Source organism: Monodelphis domestica, chromosome 1, assembly GCF_027887165.1.
Source record: "Monodelphis domestica isolate mMonDom1 chromosome 1, mMonDom1.pri, whole genome shotgun sequence".
NCBI classification, from domain to species: domain Eukaryota; kingdom Metazoa; phylum Chordata; class Mammalia; order Didelphimorphia; family Didelphidae; genus Monodelphis; species Monodelphis domestica.
In genome coordinates this window covers 537705765-537729256 of record NC_077227.1, presented here as the reverse complement: position 1 = coordinate 537729256, position 23492 = coordinate 537705765, and the positions used below count along the sequence as shown (strand labels likewise).

The 23492-nt window shown below is 37.1% G+C and overlaps 1 protein-coding gene across 5 annotated transcripts in view; it reads left to right on the top strand.

Moving 5' to 3' along the window:
• The window catches only part of GRHL1 (grainyhead like transcription factor 1), a 74697-nt gene that overhangs the window by 43035 nt on the left and 8170 nt on the right, over positions 1-23492 (top strand). For 3 of the 5 annotated variants that reach the window (XM_007476146.3, XM_056813312.1, XM_016427794.2), the window contains 6 exons: positions 3215-3373; positions 13045-13132; positions 16544-16683; positions 17507-17544; positions 19054-19145; positions 21946-22031. In XM_007476146.3, the coding sequence (XP_007476208.1) occupies positions 3215-3373; positions 13045-13132; positions 16544-16683; positions 17507-17544; positions 19054-19145; positions 21946-22031 (603 nt within the window). The remainder of the gene's footprint in view (positions 1-3214; positions 3374-13044; positions 13133-16543; positions 16684-17506; positions 17545-19053; positions 19146-21945; positions 22032-23492) is intronic. The other 2 variants (XM_001371946.4, XM_056813313.1) reach the window with 1 other exon arrangement.

Here is a 23492-nt window from a genome sequence, read left to right as displayed (position 1 = left end):
AAACTTGTAAAGCATTATCCTACCCCTAAAAATTGTTTGCTAGACCTCAAAGATGTCCTGGAAGTAGAGAATATCTAAAAAGTGATTTTTTTCAAGGGGAAAGAAGGAGAGAGGATTTTTCTTGTCTGATCTGGAAAGGAAAAAGCAAAGTACAACATGATAAAAGCCCACAAATAGCATGGGTAAGGTTAATATAGATATAATTCACAAATTCTAAGCTACTATGACAAGGAGGCACCTTTAAAAATTTTAAATGACAGAAAATTTGGACAAATGAAAGAAAAGTGATACTTAACACTAGGGAGGAAAAATTATAGAAAACTCATTATCCTGCTCCTTTCCTACCCTCACCCCTTGATGTGGGGTATGCATAAAATCTAAATGAATTTTTTTTTAAGTTGGACACATTTTTATGACCAACCCATAAATATCTAGGGAGTGCATGTCTTTACAGACCCATTTAGCAACAAGTTAATGGATTATCTGGATTGTGGATTTTACCTATTATGAGAAATCCTTGGAACTTAGTGAAAACAAAAGGAATGGCAAGTTCTGTTGTAGTTGTTGAGTTGTTTCAATCACCTTGTGACCCCATTTAGGATTTTCTTAGCAGAGATCTTCTCCAGCTCATTTTATAGATGAGGAAACTAAGGCAAACAGGGTTGAGTGACTTTCCCAGGGTCACAGAGCTAGGAGGTATCTGAGGACACATTTGAACGCATGAAGAGTCTTCCTGACTCCAGGCCTGGTATTCTATCTATTGTGTCACTTAGCTGCCCTTTATTATATCTAATTCCCATTAAGACCTCATTTCTTTTTCACCATAAGGGTAACATGAAAATATCAGTCTCATGGGGCTTTTGGCTTATTGGGAAGAAGGTCAAAAGTACTATTGCTGTCATTTTAAAAAAAGATTAGGTGGAGAACCTAGTGAACTTAGGGCAGGATGCAAAGGACTTTGGACAGGATACCAAAGAAATGACTGTTTGAATTGCTATTATCCTATTTATGGATAGGAGAAGAATTTATGAATACACAAGAGATTGAAAGCATGGTCACATGTAAAATGGATAATTTTGAATACATTAAATTAAAAAGGTTTTATATAAATAAAACAAATATAGCTAAGATTAGAAAGAAAGGAGTAAATTAGGAAATAATTTATAGACAGTTTCTTGGATAGAGATCTCATCTAAAATATATAGAGAACTTTGTCAAATATATATAAATGAGCAATTCCCCAATTGATTAATGGTCAAAAGATATGAACATAGTTTTTAGATGAAGAAATAAAAGCTATATATAACCATATTAAAAAAATGCTCTAAATCATTATTGATTAGGGAAATGCAAATCAAAACTCTGAGATATCTCATACTTAAAAGATTGGCTAAAATAATGAAAGGGCAAAATGACAAATGCTAGAGGGGATGTGGAAAAATGAAAACACTAATACACTCACTGTTGGTGGAAATGAACTGATCCAACCATTATAGAGAGTAATCTGGAATTATGCTCTGTAGAGCTATTTTGACCCAGCAATACCACTGTTAGGTTTATTTCCAAAGGCAACCGGAAAAAGGAAAAGAACCTACATGTTCTAAATTTTTTATAGCAACTTACTTTGTGGTAGCAAAGAACTGGAAACTGACGGGATGGCAATCACTTAGGGAATGGCTAAACAAATTATGGCATATATTATGATGGAATACTGCTACACCATGAGAAATGACAAACAGATTAATTTTGGAAGAACATAAAAAGACCTACAGGAAATTATGAAGACTGAAATGAGCAGAACTGAGAGAACATTACATACAGCAACAGAAATATTGTTTGAAGAATGACTTGTATATATCCACCTTGTAATGGTGAAAATTTAGCTTTTTAAGATTGTTGTAATATTGAACAATGGCCGCCAAGGAATTTACTTATGAAATTCCTAAAATGAAACACTCAAGTCAGAATGGAGTTTATGGAGGTTTAATCACAATGGGAGTAGGGAAAAGGAGAGGGAGAGAAGGAGAGAGGAGAAAAGGGAAAGGGGCTACTCAACCTCTGACCAAGGCAGAGGGAGTTTTAGGCCCAAAGGGCCAAGGTGGAAATTTAATCAGTCCTTAACACACGTGACCGATCTGAAGGAAAGCTGTCTGCAGGCGTCCTCCCTCTCCAAGCTCCTAACACCAACTCGCGTCTAGCTCTCTCAACAGGAAGTGAGCGAATTCCAGAGGCTGTTCCCTACCTCACTTCCTGTGTCTCACAAGTGCCAATGGTTGGCTCTAGCTTGGCTTAGGACAGCCCAGGTGGGCAGTTAGTTATTTCTGATTTGTCATTGACTAGCACATGCCCGTGTAGTGTGGGTGTGCACAATTTTTGGGTGCTAGACCAAGATGGAGACTTTTAAAATTCACAACCTCCAGGAAAAAACAAACCCTGATGAATAGAAATAAACAAGACATAGTTTTATATGCATATATCTTTTTGTCAAATAATGCCTCCTCTAGTGGGAGGAGGGGAAGAAGGGAAGGAGTTACCTGGATATTTTAATGTAACAAATAAATAAATGTTTTTTTTTTTAATTTACAACTAGAATTCACATGTTGGGGGCAGCTAAGTACTTATTGGATTGAGAGCCAGGCCTAGAGATGGGTGGCCATAGGTTCAAATATGGTCTCAGATAGGCCTTGACCCTGGGCAAATCACTTAACCCCCATTGCCCAGCCCTTACCGCTCTTCTGCCTTGGAACTGGAATTTAGTATTGATTCCAAAACGGAAGATAAAGGTTTTTAAAAAAACACAACTCATATATACCTTCAATTGGATACTTTTAAAGACTGTCCTATTGAAGGCTCAGAAAGTGATGAAAGAAGTTTAATCCAACTGACTTAATTGGCATTAATTGGCATTAAACATATGGCCTGAAGGATAAATGTAGTGCTATGCAGAACCACCGGGAATTTGTCCTTTTCTATTCTATCACTCCTTTGACCAGTGAACTTATTAATGCTACATTTTTTTATTCCCTCCCCCACATTTGTAAAGATGCTTTGTAGAAAGCCGAGGAGGTATAGTTCTTTCATTTAAAATATATCAGTGAAATTAGTTTGGATGTGGCTTGACCTAAGCATGGTACTTCAGTAAGCTATATTCGTGGTGACTGTATCACTTTGTGTATGACTCGTTGTTCATGAAGCCTTTTTTCCTCCTTTGTAGGTTTTTATCTCTGTGAACTGCTTAAGCACAGATTTCTCCTCTCAGAAGGGTGTCAAAGGGCTGCCTCTTAACATTCAAATTGACACCTACAGCTACAATAATCGAAGCAACAAGCCTGTTCACAGGGCCTATTGCCAGATCAAAGTCTTCTGTGATAAGGTAAGAGGCCTGCGAGCGCTTAAGAGTATCTCTTGAGTTTCCTTTTGAAACCAAGTTGCTAGTCCGAAGTCTTTTTCGTTTGTATGTTTGATTTTGCAACTGCAGGAAAAGATATGTGAGAACCAATATATATTGCATGTGGCAAGTTACTGCTATTTTTACCTCAATAAATCAATATTTTTTCCTACTATGAAAACCAAGTATTTTTTACCATTAAAACAAAGGGGAGAAATTACAGTAATGTAGAACTATTTACATGCCTATTGTATGCAAATGATTATACTGTATAATTGTACTATAAGGGCATAAGCAGCCTAACATTTCATGGAGGAAGAGATGTTAGCTGGGTCTTGAAGGACCCACGTACGGCGCATCATCGCGGATGTCGTGCTTTACCCGAACTGCTGGTATACAGAGGAGCACCATTTCTCATGCAGTAAGTTGGAACATTGTTCCTGGCGTAGTGTGTATTTTAGGCTCTCAACAAGGATTTGCTATTTGATTGTATATTAGTATCAGGCTGCTTCAAAGACACTCAGAAGATATTGATCCAGAATAGTTCAAGAGGTGTGATCAGATGGCTCAACGCTCTCACATTTACTTTCAGCAAGTTTTAACATTACAAGACATTTTGGCATGTCTCTTCTGATGAAACTCACACACACACACACACAAGATTTTCAGAGGGCAAAAGTTTGATCGAGTCAACCAATAAACATTTATCGAGGGCTTTCTAAACGCCAGGCACTGTGCTTAACTCTAGGGACGCACAAAGACATAAGTGACGAAGTCCCTGCCCATGAAGAGCTTACATTCTAATGGATCTCTCCAAGCTGACATTGTGTCAGATTCCAGTCTGGGTACCACCATGATCTTTGTTGACACAGTGCCCACTGGATACACGGTACCAAGGAAAGGAATCTCGGATCTCATAGATGGAAGAGCATCTTTAGTTATTCAGCTGTTCAAGAGAAGGATAGAATATTGGAGATATGGTTGTTCTTATCATGAAGACAAGAAAGACATTACAAGTTGATTGACCAAATTGTTTTACATTCTTCCATCCATTGTTCCAATTCCCAAAAAAAGCCCCTTTTTCCATTTAATTGAAATTCCTTATTTATCAGCCAAAACTATTTCCTCCTTGTCTTGCCTGGAAAAAAGTCTAACAATAAATATACAAGAGCCTTGCTCTTATGCGATCCTCAGGATCTAGACTAGGGGACCATTTTACAACTAAAATAATTCTGTAAAAGGGCATTTGCAAAGTGGGCCTCCATGCATTAAATGGTTGCTTTAGGCTACAAAACTATTAATCTAGGGGGCAGCTGGGTGGCACAGTGGATTGAGAGCCTGGCCTAGAGATGGGAGGTCCTGGATTCAAATCTTGCCTTAGACACTTTCCAGCTATGTGACCCTGGGCAAGTCACTTAATCCCCATTGCCTAGCCCTTACCACTCCAGAGAGTAAAGAGACAGAGATGACACCTGGGTCATAAATCTGAGGGACTAGGTGGGATGGTGATGCATTTGACAATAACAGGGAAAATTGGAAGTGGGAAGAATCTGTGGAAAGAATGAATTCAGTTTGGGGCATGTTGAGTTTAAGATACCTACAGCATATCCATGCTAAGACGTCTAATAAGCAGTTAGAGATGTGAGGCTGGAGGCCAGCAGAGACGTCAGGGTTAGATAAATAAATGTGAAAATCATCCACATAGACATGATCATTAAATTCATGTGAGATTATGAGATAACCAAGTAAATTAGAGTAGAGAAAGAAGAAAAGAAGACCCAGTAAAAGAAGATACAGTAAAAGAAACTGAGAAGAGGGGCAGCTGGGTGGCTCAGTGGATAGACAGCCAGGCCTAGAGATGGGAGGTCCTGGGTTAAAAAATCTGGCCTTAGATGCTTCCCAGCTGTGTGACCCTGAGGAAGTCACTTAATTCCAATTGCCTCCCCTATACTGATAATATATATATATATATATATATATATATATATATATATATATATATATATATTCTGCCTTGGAACCAATACTTAGTGTTGATTCTAAGATGAAAGGGGTTTAAAAAAAGAGAAAGAAACTGAGTGGTCAGATAGGTAAGAGGAGGACTAGGAAAGGGTGGTGTCCCCAAAGCTGGAGAGAGTAGTTTCTGTTGATCAAAGGATAGAGAGCGTCCCTAAAGACAAAGTGTACAGTCTGACGGAAATTTTTTTTACACAAATAAAACCAATGAAATCAAAACTAGAAAGGAAGTCCTTACATTTGCCTTAAGTTTCTCTGAGTAAGGTCTGCTAAAAAGATATAAAGACAATTGATTCAAATAGGTAAGATTGATAGTCATTTCCAATAGATAAATGTTCAAAAACATGAATGATTCTCAAAAACAATTCTGCTGGTGCCCTCCTTCCCAAAAGCTCCTTTAGTTCATTTTGTCCCTACTCTGTTGTCTTACAGGTGTCCATGTTATTTTCCCCATTTGACCATAGACTCTATGATATAAAGAACAGTTTTCCTTTTGTTCAGGACTTGGCACTGTGTTCTGTACTTGGTTGGTGCTAAATATTGCTTGAATGAGAGCTTGAAATGAACAGACCAAGAATCTGACATACAGAATAAGCTTCATTATTTGTATAAGATGATTCTTAAATGAGTGGCAGTTATAAGATTTAGAAACCATTTTTATTTATTGTGTAGGTCATTCTAGGGGGAGAGGGAGAATGATTTTGGAATGCAAAAAAGGTATCCTAACCACCCATGGTAGTATGGGTTTGAGACATCATTTTGACATGATCTTATTATAGCCTTATTGTTTTCTGACCCATTTATTAATTTTAACACACGTAATGAGAACTTAATAACATCCCAAACCATGAAAAGCATTGCAGATATTTAGCTAAGACTAAATTATTGTAGCTATGGAAGAAACCTGCAGAAACATTTATATATATATGAAAATGTGTGGCTTGCTTCTAGTGGTACTTTACAATCAGTGCCTCTGGAGTTTCTTATCACAAATGTCAATTGAAAAGATTTAAATCTGATTTAATTTTTTGTGTGTTCCATCTTCCCCAAAGAGTACAAAGTACTTAAAAAAAAACCCTTTTTCCCCTCCTTTCTCACATGTCTCATGAAAACTTAGCCCCATTTCTAGTATTATATAGGACTTTATGGACTTGTGGGGTATGACACTTATAGTGACAGCCCCCCCCCTTTCATTAACTTACATTATACAAAGATCCTTGAAATTATAGGGCACTCAGGGAACATAAAAGATGAAACAATATTCTCAGAAGCTTTCATGCCCAGGTTTTTAATCTTAGGGCACTAAGGTGAAATCCTTTAGGAAAAGAAAATATCTTATTTTCCATGCTATAGAAACCCTTTTCCCAATGTTACCACATATAGAATTTGAAAATATTCTCTGTGGTCTTAGACATCTTTCTGATTTCTTTGTGCTCTGGTTTTGGTTTCTATTTAATTCAAATCCTATAGATGCCCACAAATATCATTATATTTTTTGGATACAATTAATATTAATCACTGATTAAAGTCCTTCATTTTATTTTGTTTATCTTATTATAATTCCTTTCTTCTTTGAAACACTCCAAGTGCCACCTTGATTCTGTCTCTTTTTGAGAATTAATTCATTTCTTATTGGTAATTATCGTCCTTCTTTTCCATGTTCATGCTGATTCAATATACATTTTGTGTCTCCTGCCTCTGTGCTCAGTGACAAAGAAGAATTAGGGTCTCATTCATCCTATAGAGGTGTTTTGTCTTTTTCCTAGGATAAAAATGTCTGTGTGCTTTTTAATATGGACTGTTTTGTTAAAGACTGGTGAGTCAAAATGTGGGTTTTATCTTAACAGAGAAACTACTTCTTTGAAAAAATTCCTTTTAGCTATATAGTAGTCTCCTTAGATGGATGGATTGTCATGATTATAAACCAGTTCTTACACCAGAATAAATAAGTATTTTAGAGAAAAGAGAAGAAAATTTGGATCTCCAGCAAGTAGATATTTGGCAGGAGTTCTCCCTGATGAATTTCTGTTTTCCTAGTCCTCCATAATGGAGAAAATCTTTAATGAAATCCACTTACCTCAGAGAACTTCTTCCCTGGAGTCAAAATCTAATTGAATTAATATACAATTCAGTTACATCCATATAATAAGATCTTCAAAATAATTTCTTGAGCCATGCCATTTTAGATAAAGAATCAGTGTAATTACCTAAAAGTGTTTTTTTTTCTGAACTTTCAGTGTTTAAGTAGGTTGTACTCTTTTTTCCAATTTTTTCTACCCACCAATTTGGCTGTTCATGAATTTGATTTCTACCCAAAAAATAACATCCCTTTTTGCTCTAGAAGACCTTGTACCACTTCCATCTCCATTCTAATTAAGCAACCTAAAACTGGGTTCAGACATTGTCTCTCTGGCCAGCATGGTAATTAAATGCAAATATGAAAATTTTCTACTATGAGGAGCTGCCTTTTGTGGAAGCTATGATTGATTAAGTCCTGGCTTGATCTCCTATTGCCTGTGTGACCTGGGACAAATCACTTGAGTTCCTTAATTTTTAGTTTCCTAAACTGTGAAATGAAGGGTTTGAACAAGCTAATATCTAAGGAGTTTTCCAATTTCACATCTCGGGTTCTATCCTAAAATCTCTGCCAGAAGCAATTCAAAGGTCATCTAGCACAACCCATATCTAAGGAATAATCCTGTCTTAAAGCATCCTTGAAAACAACTCCAGTGGTGGGGATCTCATTACCTCTTATCATAGCCATTCCATTAAGTAGGTTTTTGGACACTCATCCACTAACCTTCCACTCCAGGTGGGAGAAGACTTTGGTTTTACTTGACCGGACTCAACCTGAAAAATTACTATGCATTTCAATAAGATTATAATAATTTTCTGAAAGACTTGCTTTTGAGAAAGATTTTCTAGTAGGTTCTTCTTTTATCATACTTATAAAAAGCCCTTATTTTTCCCATTTCCTCAGGTGTTTGTCCCAGAACTACAAATATCAAATACAGATTTACCTATATTTGAATTTCCCCTACCTTAATCTACTCTTTAACATTTAATGAATTTACTAATGTGGCATCTAGTGGCCAAGCAGGGAACCACAGGCTATTCAAAAACAAAAAGTTGAGAGCAACTGTTAGGTCAGTTTGATAGTTTTTAATGAAGCTAATTACTTTAGGAAAACTTATCTAGACAAAAAGAGGGTATCAATTAAAAATCTACAGGTGCTTTTTAAAAAAGGAAACTTGGGTCCCTTTAAATTACATGTATTTGTAAACCTTTTCAACATATTGTAAAAATGGAAATTCTAGATGTAAAAAGAAAAGGTTTCCTCCACTGACTAAGCTGGTCTATCCGTGGAATACAGAGAGAGTTTCTGAGACAGGGTCAGTGTGAGAGGAAGAGAGTCAAAGCTTGAGAGGATTGAGCTTCTGTCTTCCTCTCTCTTCCCTGAGGGAGGCGGCTATTGGATGTGACACCAAGTTCCTTGAGGTAATGGCTGGAGGGGAATTGAAGACAAACTTCCCCTATCTACCAAGCCTATGGATGTCCTCAGTGCCTGTCCCTCAAAGAGGGTCAAGAGGCAGACCCCAGCAGACCCTTGCCTAGAGGGGGTGGCCTCAGGAGCCTCTTTGTGGTATTTGACTCTTGTTCTATATTGTACACCCTTTCAAACGATATTCAGAGGCTTGACGAGAATCTGACTGCTTTATGAAGATTTTAATACAGGATCTCAGGTAAACTGGTTAAAGGAAGGAGGGGATAGGATTGTCCTGTTGTTTCCTAATGGTCCATGGTCTAAATGACGTGAAACTTTGCTCATTCAGATTTTACCATCCCTTCCCAGCTAAAATAATCCCTCTATTAGCTTATATATCTATTTGGCCCAAGAGATTGTAAAAGGAATAGGTGCAGGAAGGCAGGAAAGGACAAGGGAGCTGGGCTCTCCGTTCTGGGCATCCACAGCCCCCCTCAGGGGTCTGAGATATCTTCCCCTCAGATTAGAGGTGGTTGGAGATGTTTGATTGAAGAAAGATCAATATTAGGCTTGAAAGTAGGAACAGGATCCTCTCAGGTGGCTTTCGGTGAATCCTCAGGTCTAAGACCCAGAGCCAAAGCCCCAGAAGCTCCTCGAAACTCTCCCAGATCAGTTTCCTTCCCAGAATCTTTTTCTCTCTCCAACTGACACCGATTCTGCTTTAGCCCTCATGTCAGGGTTCCAAAAAAACCTTCCACAAACTCTTCCTTTATAATATTAATTACTTAGATGTTTTTGCCTCTGCTCTTTCATTTAAAAATGGTGTCTGTTATATGTGACGGCTCTCTGAGATGGGGCTAGGGGAGACAGGTGGAAAGGAAGAGATACTAAGAGGAATTCCTGTGGTGGAAAAAGAAATCAATATATAAAGTGATTTTAAAATAAATTCAAACATGGTAAGCACAGTTTTTCTTAAGTATTGTGAATAGCATATTTATGATTTGTTAATTTTTTTTAAAAACCCTTATCTCCCATCTTATAATCAATATAGTTTACTGGTTCTAAGGCAGAAGAGCAGTAAGGGTCAGGCAATCAGGCTTAAGTGACTTGCCCAGGATCACACAGCTAGAAATTGTCTAAGGCCAGATTTGAACCCAGGACCTCCCATCTGTAGGCCTGGCTCTCAATCCACAGAGCCACCTATCTGCCCCCAGAACATATTAACTTAGATCAAGTTTATGATTTAGTAAATTTTTTTGTAGGGGAAGAGTGTGTGTATGTGTTTCTAATAGCTAGGTGGCATCATTGACTGTGCTGGGCCTAGTCAGAAAGACTCTTCTTGAGATCAAATCTGATGTCAGACACTTACTAGCCATGTGGCCCTGGGTAAGTCACTTAACCCTTTTTTGCCTTGGTTTCCTCATCTGTAAAATGAGCTAGAGAAGGAAATGGAAAATCAGTATCTTTGCCAAGAAAACCCAAATGGGATCATGAAAAGTCAGACACAACTGAACAACATGTATATGAAGGCCTCTTGTAAAATCAGTTTGTGTAGTATGTAGTAGTCCATTAAGCTAGTGGCTCTGATAACTTGCTATGCTTACCTTGGGCAAGTTACTCTGTCCCCTACTTGCTTTTCTTCCTCTGTAAAAAAGAAAATGTTGAACTAGATAATTTCCTATGGTCCTCTCTAAATGTAATCATCAGATTCTATAAACTTATAACCACTTTGTAGAGCTTGGAATTTAATTTTACTCTTCTAAATAATTATAGACTTTTGTGTGTTTTTAAGACATTATTTCTTTTATGCCAAATTCTTGGTCAGGAATATATTCCCCAATTATAAGATAATTCCTACAAGAAAATAGCAATAAAATTACAGTGTGGGTTTAGGAATAGCTTGTGATGAAAGTCAGGACTTGCCTATAGTCTTCCTTTATTTTCTCAAAGACAAGGCTACAGAAGGAGAAAAAGGAGATGTTATCTATTGAAAGGGTCAGTGTTGAATAAATAATAGTAATTTATGTATGTGTAATCATACCAGAATCACAGAATTTTAGAATCGGAAAGAGACATTAAGAATAATTTTTCTTACCCACTACACCTTTTCTTCCTTATCGGTGATTTGTTGTTTCTCAGTAACATTCCATCCCTTCTCCAGCGGACTTTTACAGAATCTTAGAAAATATGGTGCTATGTCTTTTGTGTGATCTACTTAAAAATCCTTTCTCCCCAAAGTCTAGCATTTGACTCTTTTTGTTCATTTCTCCCCTTAGAGACCCAAAATGACAATTCTCATCATTGTTTTCTCCACCTGTCTTTTGTTTTTAGTGGAGAAAAGGCTCCAGCAGTTTTCCATTTATATCCATTTATATATATATATATATTTATATATATATATACCTTTGTGAGGTTTATTATCTCCTTCTGGAACTCACTGATCATTTCCTCCTCCAGCCTGATGAACTATAAAATCATAATATCACTTCTGTTTTCCCTGTTCTTGTTACACAAATGCTTTCTTGCTATACTTTTCTCTTGTGGCCATACTTACAGGAATATAACTTTTAAAAAATAGTAACTAATTAGAAATAACATTAAACATGAATTAAAATCCACCATTTACATTTAAATTCATTTCAACACATAACATATTGTAATACCTTTTCAGTTCTTCCCTCAAAGACCTCATCAAAATTCCTTAGACATTCATTTCATTCTTTTTTCCTTAGGTAATTATAGGGTATGTTCTATTCTTCTGGTTCTATTTTTTTTTAAACTTTGCATTACTTGATCTTTTAGTTCCTTCTGTTTTTTTCTCAGGTGATTATAGTGCATGTTCCATTCTTCTGATTCTACTGTTTTCTATTTGTATTATTTGATCTTTTCAACTTTCTTGGATTTGTCATACTTCTCAATCTTAATTTCATTACTATATTCTAGTACACTACTGTGCCACAGTTTACTTAACTATTCACTTGTTGATGAACATATTTGGGATAGTCCTAGCGCTAAGAAAGTAAACAGAATTTTGCCTGAAAGTCTTTGAAGATATACCTCTTTTTTGTTTCTCAACAATGCTATAAGGTACTAATAATACCATTTTAATAATACCATTAAGATACATTAACAACAATGACATTGTTTTGTAAAGGGCATTGGTATTATTGTAATATACTATATGCTTTCAGATTGCCACATGTCTCCATGATGTTACCCTGCCATCCACTTTTGTCTAATCTGTTCCTTTTGAATAAAATATATCTTACCCTGCCATACTGTAGCCAAGTCATATCACACCAAACCTCAGTGATATTTACCCCACTGCATTAAGATCTCTTGAGGATCACCCACCTTAAATGTTTAGAAGGTAGACAAGTAGACAGAGACAAAAAGGTTAGTCAAGAATAAGGGAAATAATCATCTCACTGTTTTTTGTAATGGTCAGACTATATCTAGAATATCATGTCCAGTTCTAGGTATCTTTGTTTAAGGAGTTATCCTAAAAATCTAAAAAGGTATTAAGGAAGATGCCCAGGATAATGAGGCTTCTAAAAATGTTATACACTTGAGAAAATTGGGATTACTTAGATTGGAGAAAAAGATTAAGACTGGAAATGAGGGGACATTAAAAGAGGACTATTTTCCTGCCTTCAAATATTTGATGGGTCCTTATATAGAAGAGATTATAGTTAGTCTTTGTATAGAGCCATAGGATTTGGAAATAGAAAAGTATCTTATAGATTATCTAGTCTGATCCCTTCATTTTATAGATTAAAAAAACAATTCATGCTCAGAGGGTTGAATAAAAGTCCATGGCTTACTAGATGGCTGATTTCAGCTTAATATAAATGGTTTCAAAATCTCCAATTTTGGCTTATGTGATTAGAATTGGAAAATCTACTATTGAACAGAAGCATTTTTTTCTTTCTAAAGAAATTTGAAAATTCATTTCTTTAGTGGACTGTTTTCAAGTGAAATGAACCATTTTAAGGGTATGCTCTCCAAAGGAGATTGCTATTTTAGGTTCCATGAATAGGTCATATGGTGGCATATCTCCAAAGACATTTGTATTTTGCTTGGTTAAAAAAAAAAAAGTTAGACATTTCTTTGAGAGGACTGGACAGACGGTAATACCTTTTATCTTCTCTGATAGGGAGCTGAACGGAAGATCAGGGATGAAGAACGAAAACAAAGCAAAAGAAAAGGCAAGTGTACTGACCCCAGCTCTCAATTGAATGCCTGTAAGTAGAAACGTTTCCACCAACAGTTTAAGACTTCATTTTCCATGCAGAACTGTGGTTACAGTTATCAGCCTCCACCCCAAGCAAATGACAACATAATTGTGGGTGGTTTTACCAGTTGAGAAACAAGAGTGATGTTGTGCAATGCTTTCTTTTCTAGATAAGGAAACTAAGGCACACAATTTGCTTGGGAACCACAGAAAAGATACATACATACATATGTGTATGTGTATATGTGTAGTTTTCAGAAAACTGACATATTTTTGTTTTTAAGCTAACAAATTTTGAAAATTTCTTAACTCAATGGGAATTTTAATATGCTGACATGTGAAGGTTCTACACTTTTTCTGCTTGGGCATTTCCCAAGTAATAATGATAATAACAATAATAGCTCACATTTATGTAGCATTTTAATATTTCACAATGCACTTTTCTCATAATAATGCTTTTAGTAGATATCATAATGCACTTTTATCGCATTTCCAAACTAAAGCTTGAAGCCCAAGGAGCTTAGGTGAATTGTCCTGGGTAGTGGTAAGGCTCAAACTTAGGTATCCAATCTTCTAAGTTTGATGTTTTTTTCTACTAGTCTATCAATCAGATAATAAACATTTATTAAGTGCCTATTATATACCAGGCAGCTAAGATCTGAATTCAAATCCAGTCTCAGATACTTATTAGCTGTGCAATCTTGGGCAAGTCACTTAACCTCTGTATGCCTAGGAACCAGCTAGATGGCTCAATGGATACAGTGCTGAGCTTGGAGTCAGGAAGAGCCAAGTTCAAATATGGCTTTAGACACTTCCTTGATCTGTGACCCTATGCAAGTCACTTAACCTCTGATTTCTTGACAAAAGTTTCCACTAAATCTATTGGAAAAGAAAAACTCCATAGGGTCCATGGGGGCACAAAGAATCAGACACAAATGAATGACTGAACAATGACAACATGTATTAGGCACTGTGTTAAAAATATATTAGGGATACCAAAAAAGAAAAAAAAAGGCAAAAGACAGTTCCTTCCCTTGAGGAGCTCATAGTCTGATGGGGAGACAATATGCAAACGGGTATGTGTGGACAAGTTATATACAGGATAAATAAGAAATAATCAACACAGGGAAGGCACTAGAATTAAGAAGGATTGGGAAAGGTTTCCTAGAGAAAGTGGAATTTAACTGGGGCTTGAAGGATTCCAGGCAAGCTAGTAGACCGAGAAGAGGAGAAAGAGCATCTTGTTTGGGGAACACCACTGGATCACATGGTATGTGGTGGAGAGAGGAGCTGGTATTGAGTATAAGGAGACTAGAAAGGTAGTAGGTTATGAAAGGCTTTGAATGCCAAAGTAAAGGGTTTTCTGGTTTATCCTGGAAGCGATAGGGAGCCACAGGAGGGATGTGTGGATGTGTGAGATGTGATTGGACCTGCACTTTAGAAAAATGACTTTGGCCACTGAATGGAGGGCAGACTTGAGGCAAGCAGGCCAAACAGTAGGCTGTTAGAGTAGCCCAGGATTGAGGAGATGAGAATCCATGCTAGGATGTGGCAGTATCAGAGGAGGAAAGGGAGCATGATGATTGAGAGATGTCGCAAAGGTGAGATTGATGGCTATGGCCTTAGATAGGATGTGAGACATCAGAAAGAATGAAGAGCAGAAGAAGATGCCTAACTGGGTGCCTTGAGGATGGTGATGTCTTTGAAAGTAATAGGGATTTGGAAGAGGGGAAAGTTTTGGGGGAAAGATCATGAATTCCATTTGGGACATGTTGGCAGGACATCCAGATCAGGACATCTGAGAGGCAATTAGAGATGTGAGGCTAGACTTGGGTGGATAGTTTGAGAATTATAAACATAGAGATCATAACTGAATCCATTGGACCTGATGAGTTCCCCAAGTAATCCCCATCTAGAAGGAGAAGAGAAGAGAGTCCAGCACAGAGCTCTGTGGGACACCCATGGTTACCTGGTGTGAATCAAATGAGGATCCAGCAAAGGGGATGATGGAGGATGGGTCAGAGAGTCAAGGAGATGGATGTTATAAAAACTCCAGGGAGAAGAGAGTATCAAAGAGAAGAGAGATTCATAGTGTCAGAGGCTGCAGAGGTCAAGAAGGACGAATTCTCAGAAAACTGCATTGGATTTGGCAACTAGAGATCTTGGGTAATTTTGAAGAGTGCAGTTTTAGCTCCATGATGGAGTCAGAAGCCCATCTATAGAAAGTTAAGGAACAAGGAAGAAGAGAAGAAGTAGATGGCCTTCTCCAGTTGTTTAACCACAAAAGGCAGAAGAGATGTTGGCATCAGTTAGCAGGAAGGAAGAAGTTTTTTGAGAATGGAGGAAATGTGATATCTGTAGGCAGTAGGGAAGGAGCCTGAAGACAAGGAGAAACAGAAGAGAGTGGGGATGGTAGAGGGGACAATCTGTTGGAGGAGACAGGATGGAATCAGATCCTTTGTTCAAGTAGTAGAGCCACATTTGTGTGGGGGACAAGTGTGAAGAAGGACATAATGATAGAATGTGAATGATCTGAGATGAAAAAGAGAGAAAAAGAGGAAGCTCTAGGTGAATGGTCTCAATTTTTTTCAGGAAAATATGAGGCAAGGTTCTCAGCTGAGAAGATGGGTGAAGGAAAGCCCTGAAAGGTTTGAAGAGTGATGAAAATAGTTGGAAGGGCCTTTGTGGAGGGTAGGAATAGTGTGTCATGCTTTCTCTTCTATTTGTTTTGTTCACTAGCTTTCATTTTCACACAATTTTTTTTATCTGTCTATGGAAGGAGAGAACCATTTCTACTTCATAGTCACTGTTGTCCATGTTGACATATGTAATTTTAAGCATTTTTTATTTTGAGATGACTTGAATCTACGAGTACTTGCCAACAAACAGATTAATTGAGATTTTCTTATTGCCACCCCTCAGAGAAGGTTCCTGATATTGCTTTGGAGGACAACTATGTGTGTAGCTAGAAAAATAGGGATGGTTAATCTATATTTGACATTTTTGAAGCAGGAAGAAAAACTTGTTCACTCTCTTTTGCATTTGATGTATTTTTAATGAAGATCCAAAAGCTGCTGACTGTAGTAGGACAGCTGGGGTTAAAGGCTTTTTCTGGCTTATTTTCAGATACTAAGTATGCTTGGTCTGTATTCTCTTTTGTTGTTTCTATCATTTTTTCTCCTAACTTTGATAAAAGTTACACTTTCGGTTAAGATTTGGTTAAGATAAGGATAAGCACCTTCCCTTATATACAAACCTATTTGTCTTGCTCCTCAAAATTGAAACATGCCACAAGTTAAATATGAAAAGTGCAAAAATGTATACCTCATGTTTCTTATAAGTGATATAGAATATTGTACAACATACATTTTAGTACCAGTTTTTCTGTTAAAATTTGTTTTATCCACCTATTCTCTTTCAGTTTCTGATGTTAAAGTATCTGTGCTTCCATCCCACAAAAGAATGGACATCACAGTTTTCAAGCCTTTTATTGATCTCGACACTCAACCTGTTCTCTTTATCCCTGATGTGCATTTTGCCAACCTTCAACGTGGGGCTCATGTAGGTGACAAATCTTCTAGGGGTCTTAGGATATTGTTTTATTTGTTATTTATAACTTCAGTCTTACTAGAGGTAGGCACTTTTCTAGTCTAGGATATTAATATTAAAAGTAGATGCTCAAAGTTAAAGGAGTCTGATCACTTTTTTTTTAAAAGAGTTAGCACTTCAGAATATTAAGTGGAAATAATGTCACATACTCAACAATGCTAATACAAAATTACCCCTTCCACATTGTGGGAATTAAGGGAGTGGTACCCTGCAATCTGGAAAATCTACATAAAATTGTTTGACCCTCCCTTTGTATCAGAGAAGAAGTCTGAATTATTTCTTTTTCTTTAGAGGGTGTTTACAGTATGTTATATTATAAATGTATGCGTTTCTCAGTTTGTAAACTTTTTCTGGCCTTTGTGTGCTTTTTGCTGCTTCTGCAGAACTCCTCAAAAGTCCCATTTAATTTCTGATGCTGACCCGTGAGACATGGAAACTGCAATGGGGACAGTTGTGATGTGGAAGGGATATTTTACAAATACAGAATGCATTTCACTTAATTTTGTTTCTTTGGTGTGTAGATTTTGGATTCTTGTTCTGTGTCTAGCTTATTTTAAAAGATTATATATCATCATATTGGATTTCTAATTAATGGGTGGAAAAGAACACAAATAGATAAAGGCCAACAAATCATGGTTTGGGGACAGATGACTAAATGAAATTTGGCTCATTTTGGTCAGAAATCCAAAGCCATTAACATTTTGCTTTAATAGAAGATTATTTTAAAAGCATATTTTGAGTGTATTTTAAGACAACCTATTTTCTTTTTCTAAAGGTTCTTCCTATTACCTCAGAAGAGCTGGAAGGTGAAGGGTAAGCTTAGTTTTTCATTATTATTAAGATTACATACTTTAGAGCTAGAAGATATCATTAAAATTATTTAGCCCAAACTCCTCATTTTATAGATGAGGAAATTGAATCCCAGAAAGGAGAAGTGCTTTACTCAAGGATAAATAGGTGGAGAACGAGAATGGGAGACCAAATCTTTTGAGTCCACATTCAATGCTATTTCCACTTTCTATGCTGGGTTTATCCTACCTTTTTGAGTTCATACCTCCTTTAGAATTCAGAACAATGTAGATATCCAGGATAATAGCCTTTCTCTTTTAGTAGGGCACAAGTTTCAATCACAGGCCAATACGCTTCATATCTCAGGCTGCATTTCTATTTTTCCTAGATATGACAGAAAAGTAGTTACTTTTGACCAAAATTTTAAACTACAACTATCCCAAGTATTTTCCAGTCCTTAAATGGCCAAATCTACAAAAGAAATTGAGCAAGCAGAGACTTCTGATACCACCACTTCCTGCAGGGCTGACTATTTTTCTAGTTCTTTGGTACCAGTAATTTCAAACAGTTAGGAATTGTTCCCTTTCTTCTACTTTTCCCCTCTCCTTCCCTACACAAACTTCTACATCTAAATTTGGGCTTCAAATTTCCCAGTGCATCTGCTCCTGCCACTCTACTCAGTGAGACCAGTTAGAATGGCCTTCCTCTTTATTTTTAAACACTTACCTTCCATCTTGGAATCAATATTGTGTATTGGTTCTAAGGCAGAAGAGCAGGAAGGGCTAGGCAATGGGGGTTAAGTGACTTGCCCAGGTTCACACAGCTGGGAAGTGGCTGAGGCCAGGTGTCCCAGTCTCCAGGCCTGCCTTTGTATCCCCGGGGCTACCTAGCTTTCCCCCTACCATGCCCTTGTGAACAGTACTGTTTACTAAAACAAACATGTGCTACACACAGTTTCCAGATTACCGCTCACCTTAACCCCTGCCCTGAACTGTCCCTTTTAAGAAAAAACAAAACACTAAAGCACAACCAACTGGCAAACAGCTGCCCCAGGAGTGTATGTAGCCCTTTGCTCTGTGCCTCACTGGTGAGAAGGGAACTGTGTTGCATGCAGACCAGGCTCTCTTGTACAAAGTCACGTAGCTAGTAAGTGGCAGAGCCATTATCTGTGCCCAGACTTAGAACTTCAGTCATCTTTGACTCGTTCCTTCTCACTCCCTATTCCTGATCATCCATCATATGCTAACGATCCCTCCAGCCTAGTTTAGGCCTTTACCATCTCCCCAATAGCATCCCAAGTGGTCTCCTTGCCTCGTCCTCTGACGCCTACCTCTCCATGAAGAGGATATTGGTTATCATTTCATGTATGTAAATCTCATTTTCCTGACTAGATTTTAAGGTTTTTGAATTCAAGAACCAAATTTCTCGCTCCTTTTTATGTATTTTGCACATACTAGGTATATAGCAAGTTATTGTTATGGATATTTGTTTTATTTATAAAGTCACTAATAATATACTTTGGGTTTATTTCAGGTCTAACATGAAAAGAGGGCCATATGGAACTGAAGATGACTTTACTGCCACACCTCCTGCTAAAATGACCAGGATAGAGGAACCAAAGAGAGGTTTGTTTGCACTGACACACTTGGCAGAGATTATATGTCAGAAGAGACATTTAGCCCATTCAGATTTCGAGGTTAACATCGTTGGGCATCTTTGTCATTCTCTGATGAGGATGACCATTTGAATTTATATGGTACCTTACGCTCTGAAGAGGATTTTACATTTGGCATGTGATTTGAAGATCCATTGGTACTGTAATTATAACAACAGCAAAGAAAGTTATACGACACAAGCATGACAAGAACACTTGCCCCATGTCCCATTTCCTTGAACTTGGAGCTGTCCTCCATAAATTTTTCTTAGCATATCAAATTGAAATGTGGTTCTTTAGCAAAAATGTGTTAGAGTTCAGCGGTGATGTATTACTTAGAAGAAGAAAGCTCTCACTGGAGGCAGACATTAAGACGTGACCTTTCTTTTTCTATAAGTATGAGCATTTTGGATAATTATAGGGTATAGGCTTCACAAGCCAGATGCCTGCACAAAATAGAATTGAGCCTATGAGAGCTCCAAAAGTAGTTAATCTTTGAATATGCTGACACAATCATAGGAATGGGTATTATTATTGAATATTAAATAATTAAAGCCCTGCAAAAAAGAGCATTACATAATGTCATTCAGCACTAAGACATTTAATCGAAAGGTTGATATTGAGATTTGCCAGTAAACTAGAGTAATTAAATTCTTGCTTCAGATTCGCCCGACTGCAAAAGCAATGGAACAAGTTTAGCTGTTTCATAGCTGTAATCCTGGCAGGGGGTAATCACAGGGGTTGGGACACTTAATTTGATGCCTTGTCATTTTTTAGATTAATTAAGGAAAAAGGGAATGCTAAGATTAGAAGTTTTCCTGCATTTATTAGCTTTCTCTCCCCCCCACTCTCTCCATCCCACAGAATTTTTAATATGTTTTTAGAGTATACCTTTATAATGAACTAATCTATGAGTATGAGCATACTTTGAACTCAATCTTTAACTAGTGAGACAACTCTCATTTTAAATGATTTCTGTGGAAATTTCTAGGGCAAAACATCCTCATAACTAGAACATACAGACGTCTAATTTACAGGCTAAAACTAAAATAAGCATATTCAGTACCATAGCCAACACACATTAAAGAAGAAGAAACTGAAAGATTTGAGAATATTGTAGTTGTGAAGGATAAAAATGGAGATTCATAGAGCTTAAGGGACTTTAAGAGAACTTGTCCAAGAGTCTCAGATTCAAACCATGTTTGATTTATTCATCCAACACATTAATTAGGTGCTTATTTTACATAAGACACCATGCATGCCATTAGAGATAAAAACAAACATGAAAAACGTGTGGTCTTTTTGAGGAAATTTGTTTAGAAAAACAAAATAGGTTGTCTTATAATACACTCAAAATATGCTTTTTAAATGGTCTTCTATTAAGCCAAAATGTAAATATCTGTGTGTGTGTGTGTGTGTGTCCACAGGTAGCTTTGGACTTAGACCTCCTATTTTATAGTATTCATAAATGTGTGAATACTTTAATAATAAGATAGTAACAAAATTGCTCTTTTTGCTTGTTTCCCTTTTTGTATTTTTTCTCTTTTGCATTAAAAAATGTTTGATTGATGCTCTCTTCTTGCCTAACCCTACTCACTAAGCTACCATCCATCTTCAAATAGAAGCACTCCTTTGTAACAAATATAGTCTCAAGTATAGAATATTTACAAAAACAAACCTCCTATTATATTTTTTTACTTAGCAGTGCCCATGTAATATATATGTACATAGATAACACATGTAATATACATATATATCTATAAACAAGTAAGTATAACATAAGTTAGGTAAGTGATGAGAGCAAATAAGAAATCAAGACAAAGCGATTTAGGAACATTTGAGGAATGGGGAATAATTGAAGGGGATGAGGAAAGGCCAACTAGAGGAATGGCACCTGGGTTGAGTCTTGGATTTGTGCTCCTCCTTTCTAAATATTTGTTCCTCCCACCTCCTCTCTATAACAAATGACAAAAGGCTAATTAATCTAAATTAATATTCAGCCAAGCACAAAGAAAAAGGGGTTGTAATCAGCCCCTAGAATACTATCCCATAGAGGCTATAAGTAGCCCAAAGTCACCTATGGTTTGAGGTTTTTTAGTTTATTGCCAGGCTTTTTTTCTTCCCTTTTTCTTGAAGGATTCACAGTAATACATTCCCAATGAGATTTAAATTTATTAAATCCCATTCCTGTTCCTTTGCAAAGCCATCCCCCACAACCAGAATTCCTTCTTTCCTGACCTCCTTTTTAGAACCCCTATCTCCTTCAAAACTCAAGCAGTGTGAAGCCTGAATCTCCCCCTTTCCACTACTGCTAGTGTCTCTCTCCCAAAACTACATTTTATTTATTCTACATATACTTATGTGTACAAGTTTCTCTCTCCATAGAATATATGTTCCTTAATGACATGGATCAATTCATGTTTGCCTTTGTAAACTGGCACAGCACATGGTATACACAATAAATGTTTGTTTAATGATTGATTGATATGCTAAATTGAAGATCAAGGAAGAAGGGGATTCCATATCTGTTCCAGAGTTGGAAATTTTTTTCTTCTCTTATTGAGACAGTTAAAATAGAATAAAAAGAAGTTGAAAATTGAATAAATTAAAGCTTATTTTGTATTGGTTAATGTGTGTTGGCTACAGTAGTAAATATGTTTTGTTTTAGTTTCAGCCCATAAATATTTCTCATTTTCATCCATATGTATTTTGGGGGGGATGTCAATGGAATTCATATTTTCTCTCCATGCCTTCTCCATGTTGACTTTTAGTACTACTCTATGTTCGGAAGGAGTCAGAGGAAGTTTTTGATGCACTGATGCTCAAGACTCCATCATTGAAAGGCCTAATGGAAGCTGTAAGTATTCCTGTATATAATATTCTTTTAAAATTTTTCTTTTTTATTGTGGACTTAACAATAATTAACAAACACAAGTATTTCAATATGGAAATAATAAGAAAGAGAACTGCATAAGAAAATTTGAATTTTGGTTACAAACAACATGTGTGTGTGTCTATAGGTGGCTTTGGATATACACCCCCTAAGTTACAGTATTCAGAAGTGTATAAATACTTTAACAAGATAGTAACAAATTTTCTTTTTGTTTGTGTCTCTTTTTGAATTTTTTTCTTTTTTTCATTAAAAAATATTTTACTGATGCTCTCTTCTTGCTTTCACTACAATATCATCCATCTCCACATGGAAGCTTTCCCTTGTAACAAATATATATCATCCAGGGGATAGGGAGCAGCTCAGTGAATGGAAAGATGCGAGGTTTTAAGTTCAAATCTGGCCTCAGACACTTCTAGCTGTGTGACCCTGGGCAAAACATTAACCTCTGTTTCCCTCAGTTTTCTCAACTGTAAAATGGAGATGACAATAGCATCTACCTCCCAGGGCTGTTTTGAGGATCAAGGGAGGTAACATTTGTATAGTGTTTTGCACAATGACTGGCACATAATAAGCACGACATAAATTCTAGCTATGCATTGGTCTCCTTGCCCCTGGCTTGATACCCCTCCGATCCAACTCCTGCCCAGCTGTCTAAGGGGATATTCCTAAAGCACAGACTGGACATGGCTCTCCCTTGCTCCCTTGAACTGCATTTTCCTCTTACCTCTGTTTGTCAATTAAAGTTCTTGCATTCTTGCCCCAACCTAACTTTCCAGCCTTATTGGCTCTTACTTCCTTTGATGCCCTCCCTAATCCAGTCAAACCGGTCTCTGCTGTGCCCTATAAACGGTTCCCAGCAGTCCTCGTATCCTTTCCCAGTCTCTTCCTCATGCCTGGAATATACTCGCTTTCTCTACATCAGCCTTAGAATCCCGAGCATCCTTCAAATCTCAGGTCATCTTCTGTGGCCTTGTTCTTGGTGGCCAATAGTAAACATTTATTAAGCATCTACTTTGTGCCAGGCACTGTGCTAAGCCCTGGGGATACAAAAGAGGCAAAAGACATTCCCTGCCCTCAAGGAGTTCATAATCTAACAAGCAAAAAAATATGTACAAAGAAGCTATATGCCAGGTAAAAAGGAAATAATTAAAAGAGATAAGAGATAATGAGGTGACTCAGTAGATAGAAAGCCAGGCCTGCAGACGGGAGGTCCTGGGTCCAAAGCTGGCTATTCCTAGCTGTGTGACCCTGGGCAAGTCACTTAACCCCATTGCCTAGCCCTTACTGCTCTTCTGCCTTAGAACCAATTCTAAGCATTCATTCTAAGACAGAAGGTAAAGGGGTTTTGTTTTGTTCTTTTTTGTTTAAAAGAGGAATTTGGTAGCCTTCCTGTAGAAGATAATGTTTTAGTAATGATTTGAAGGA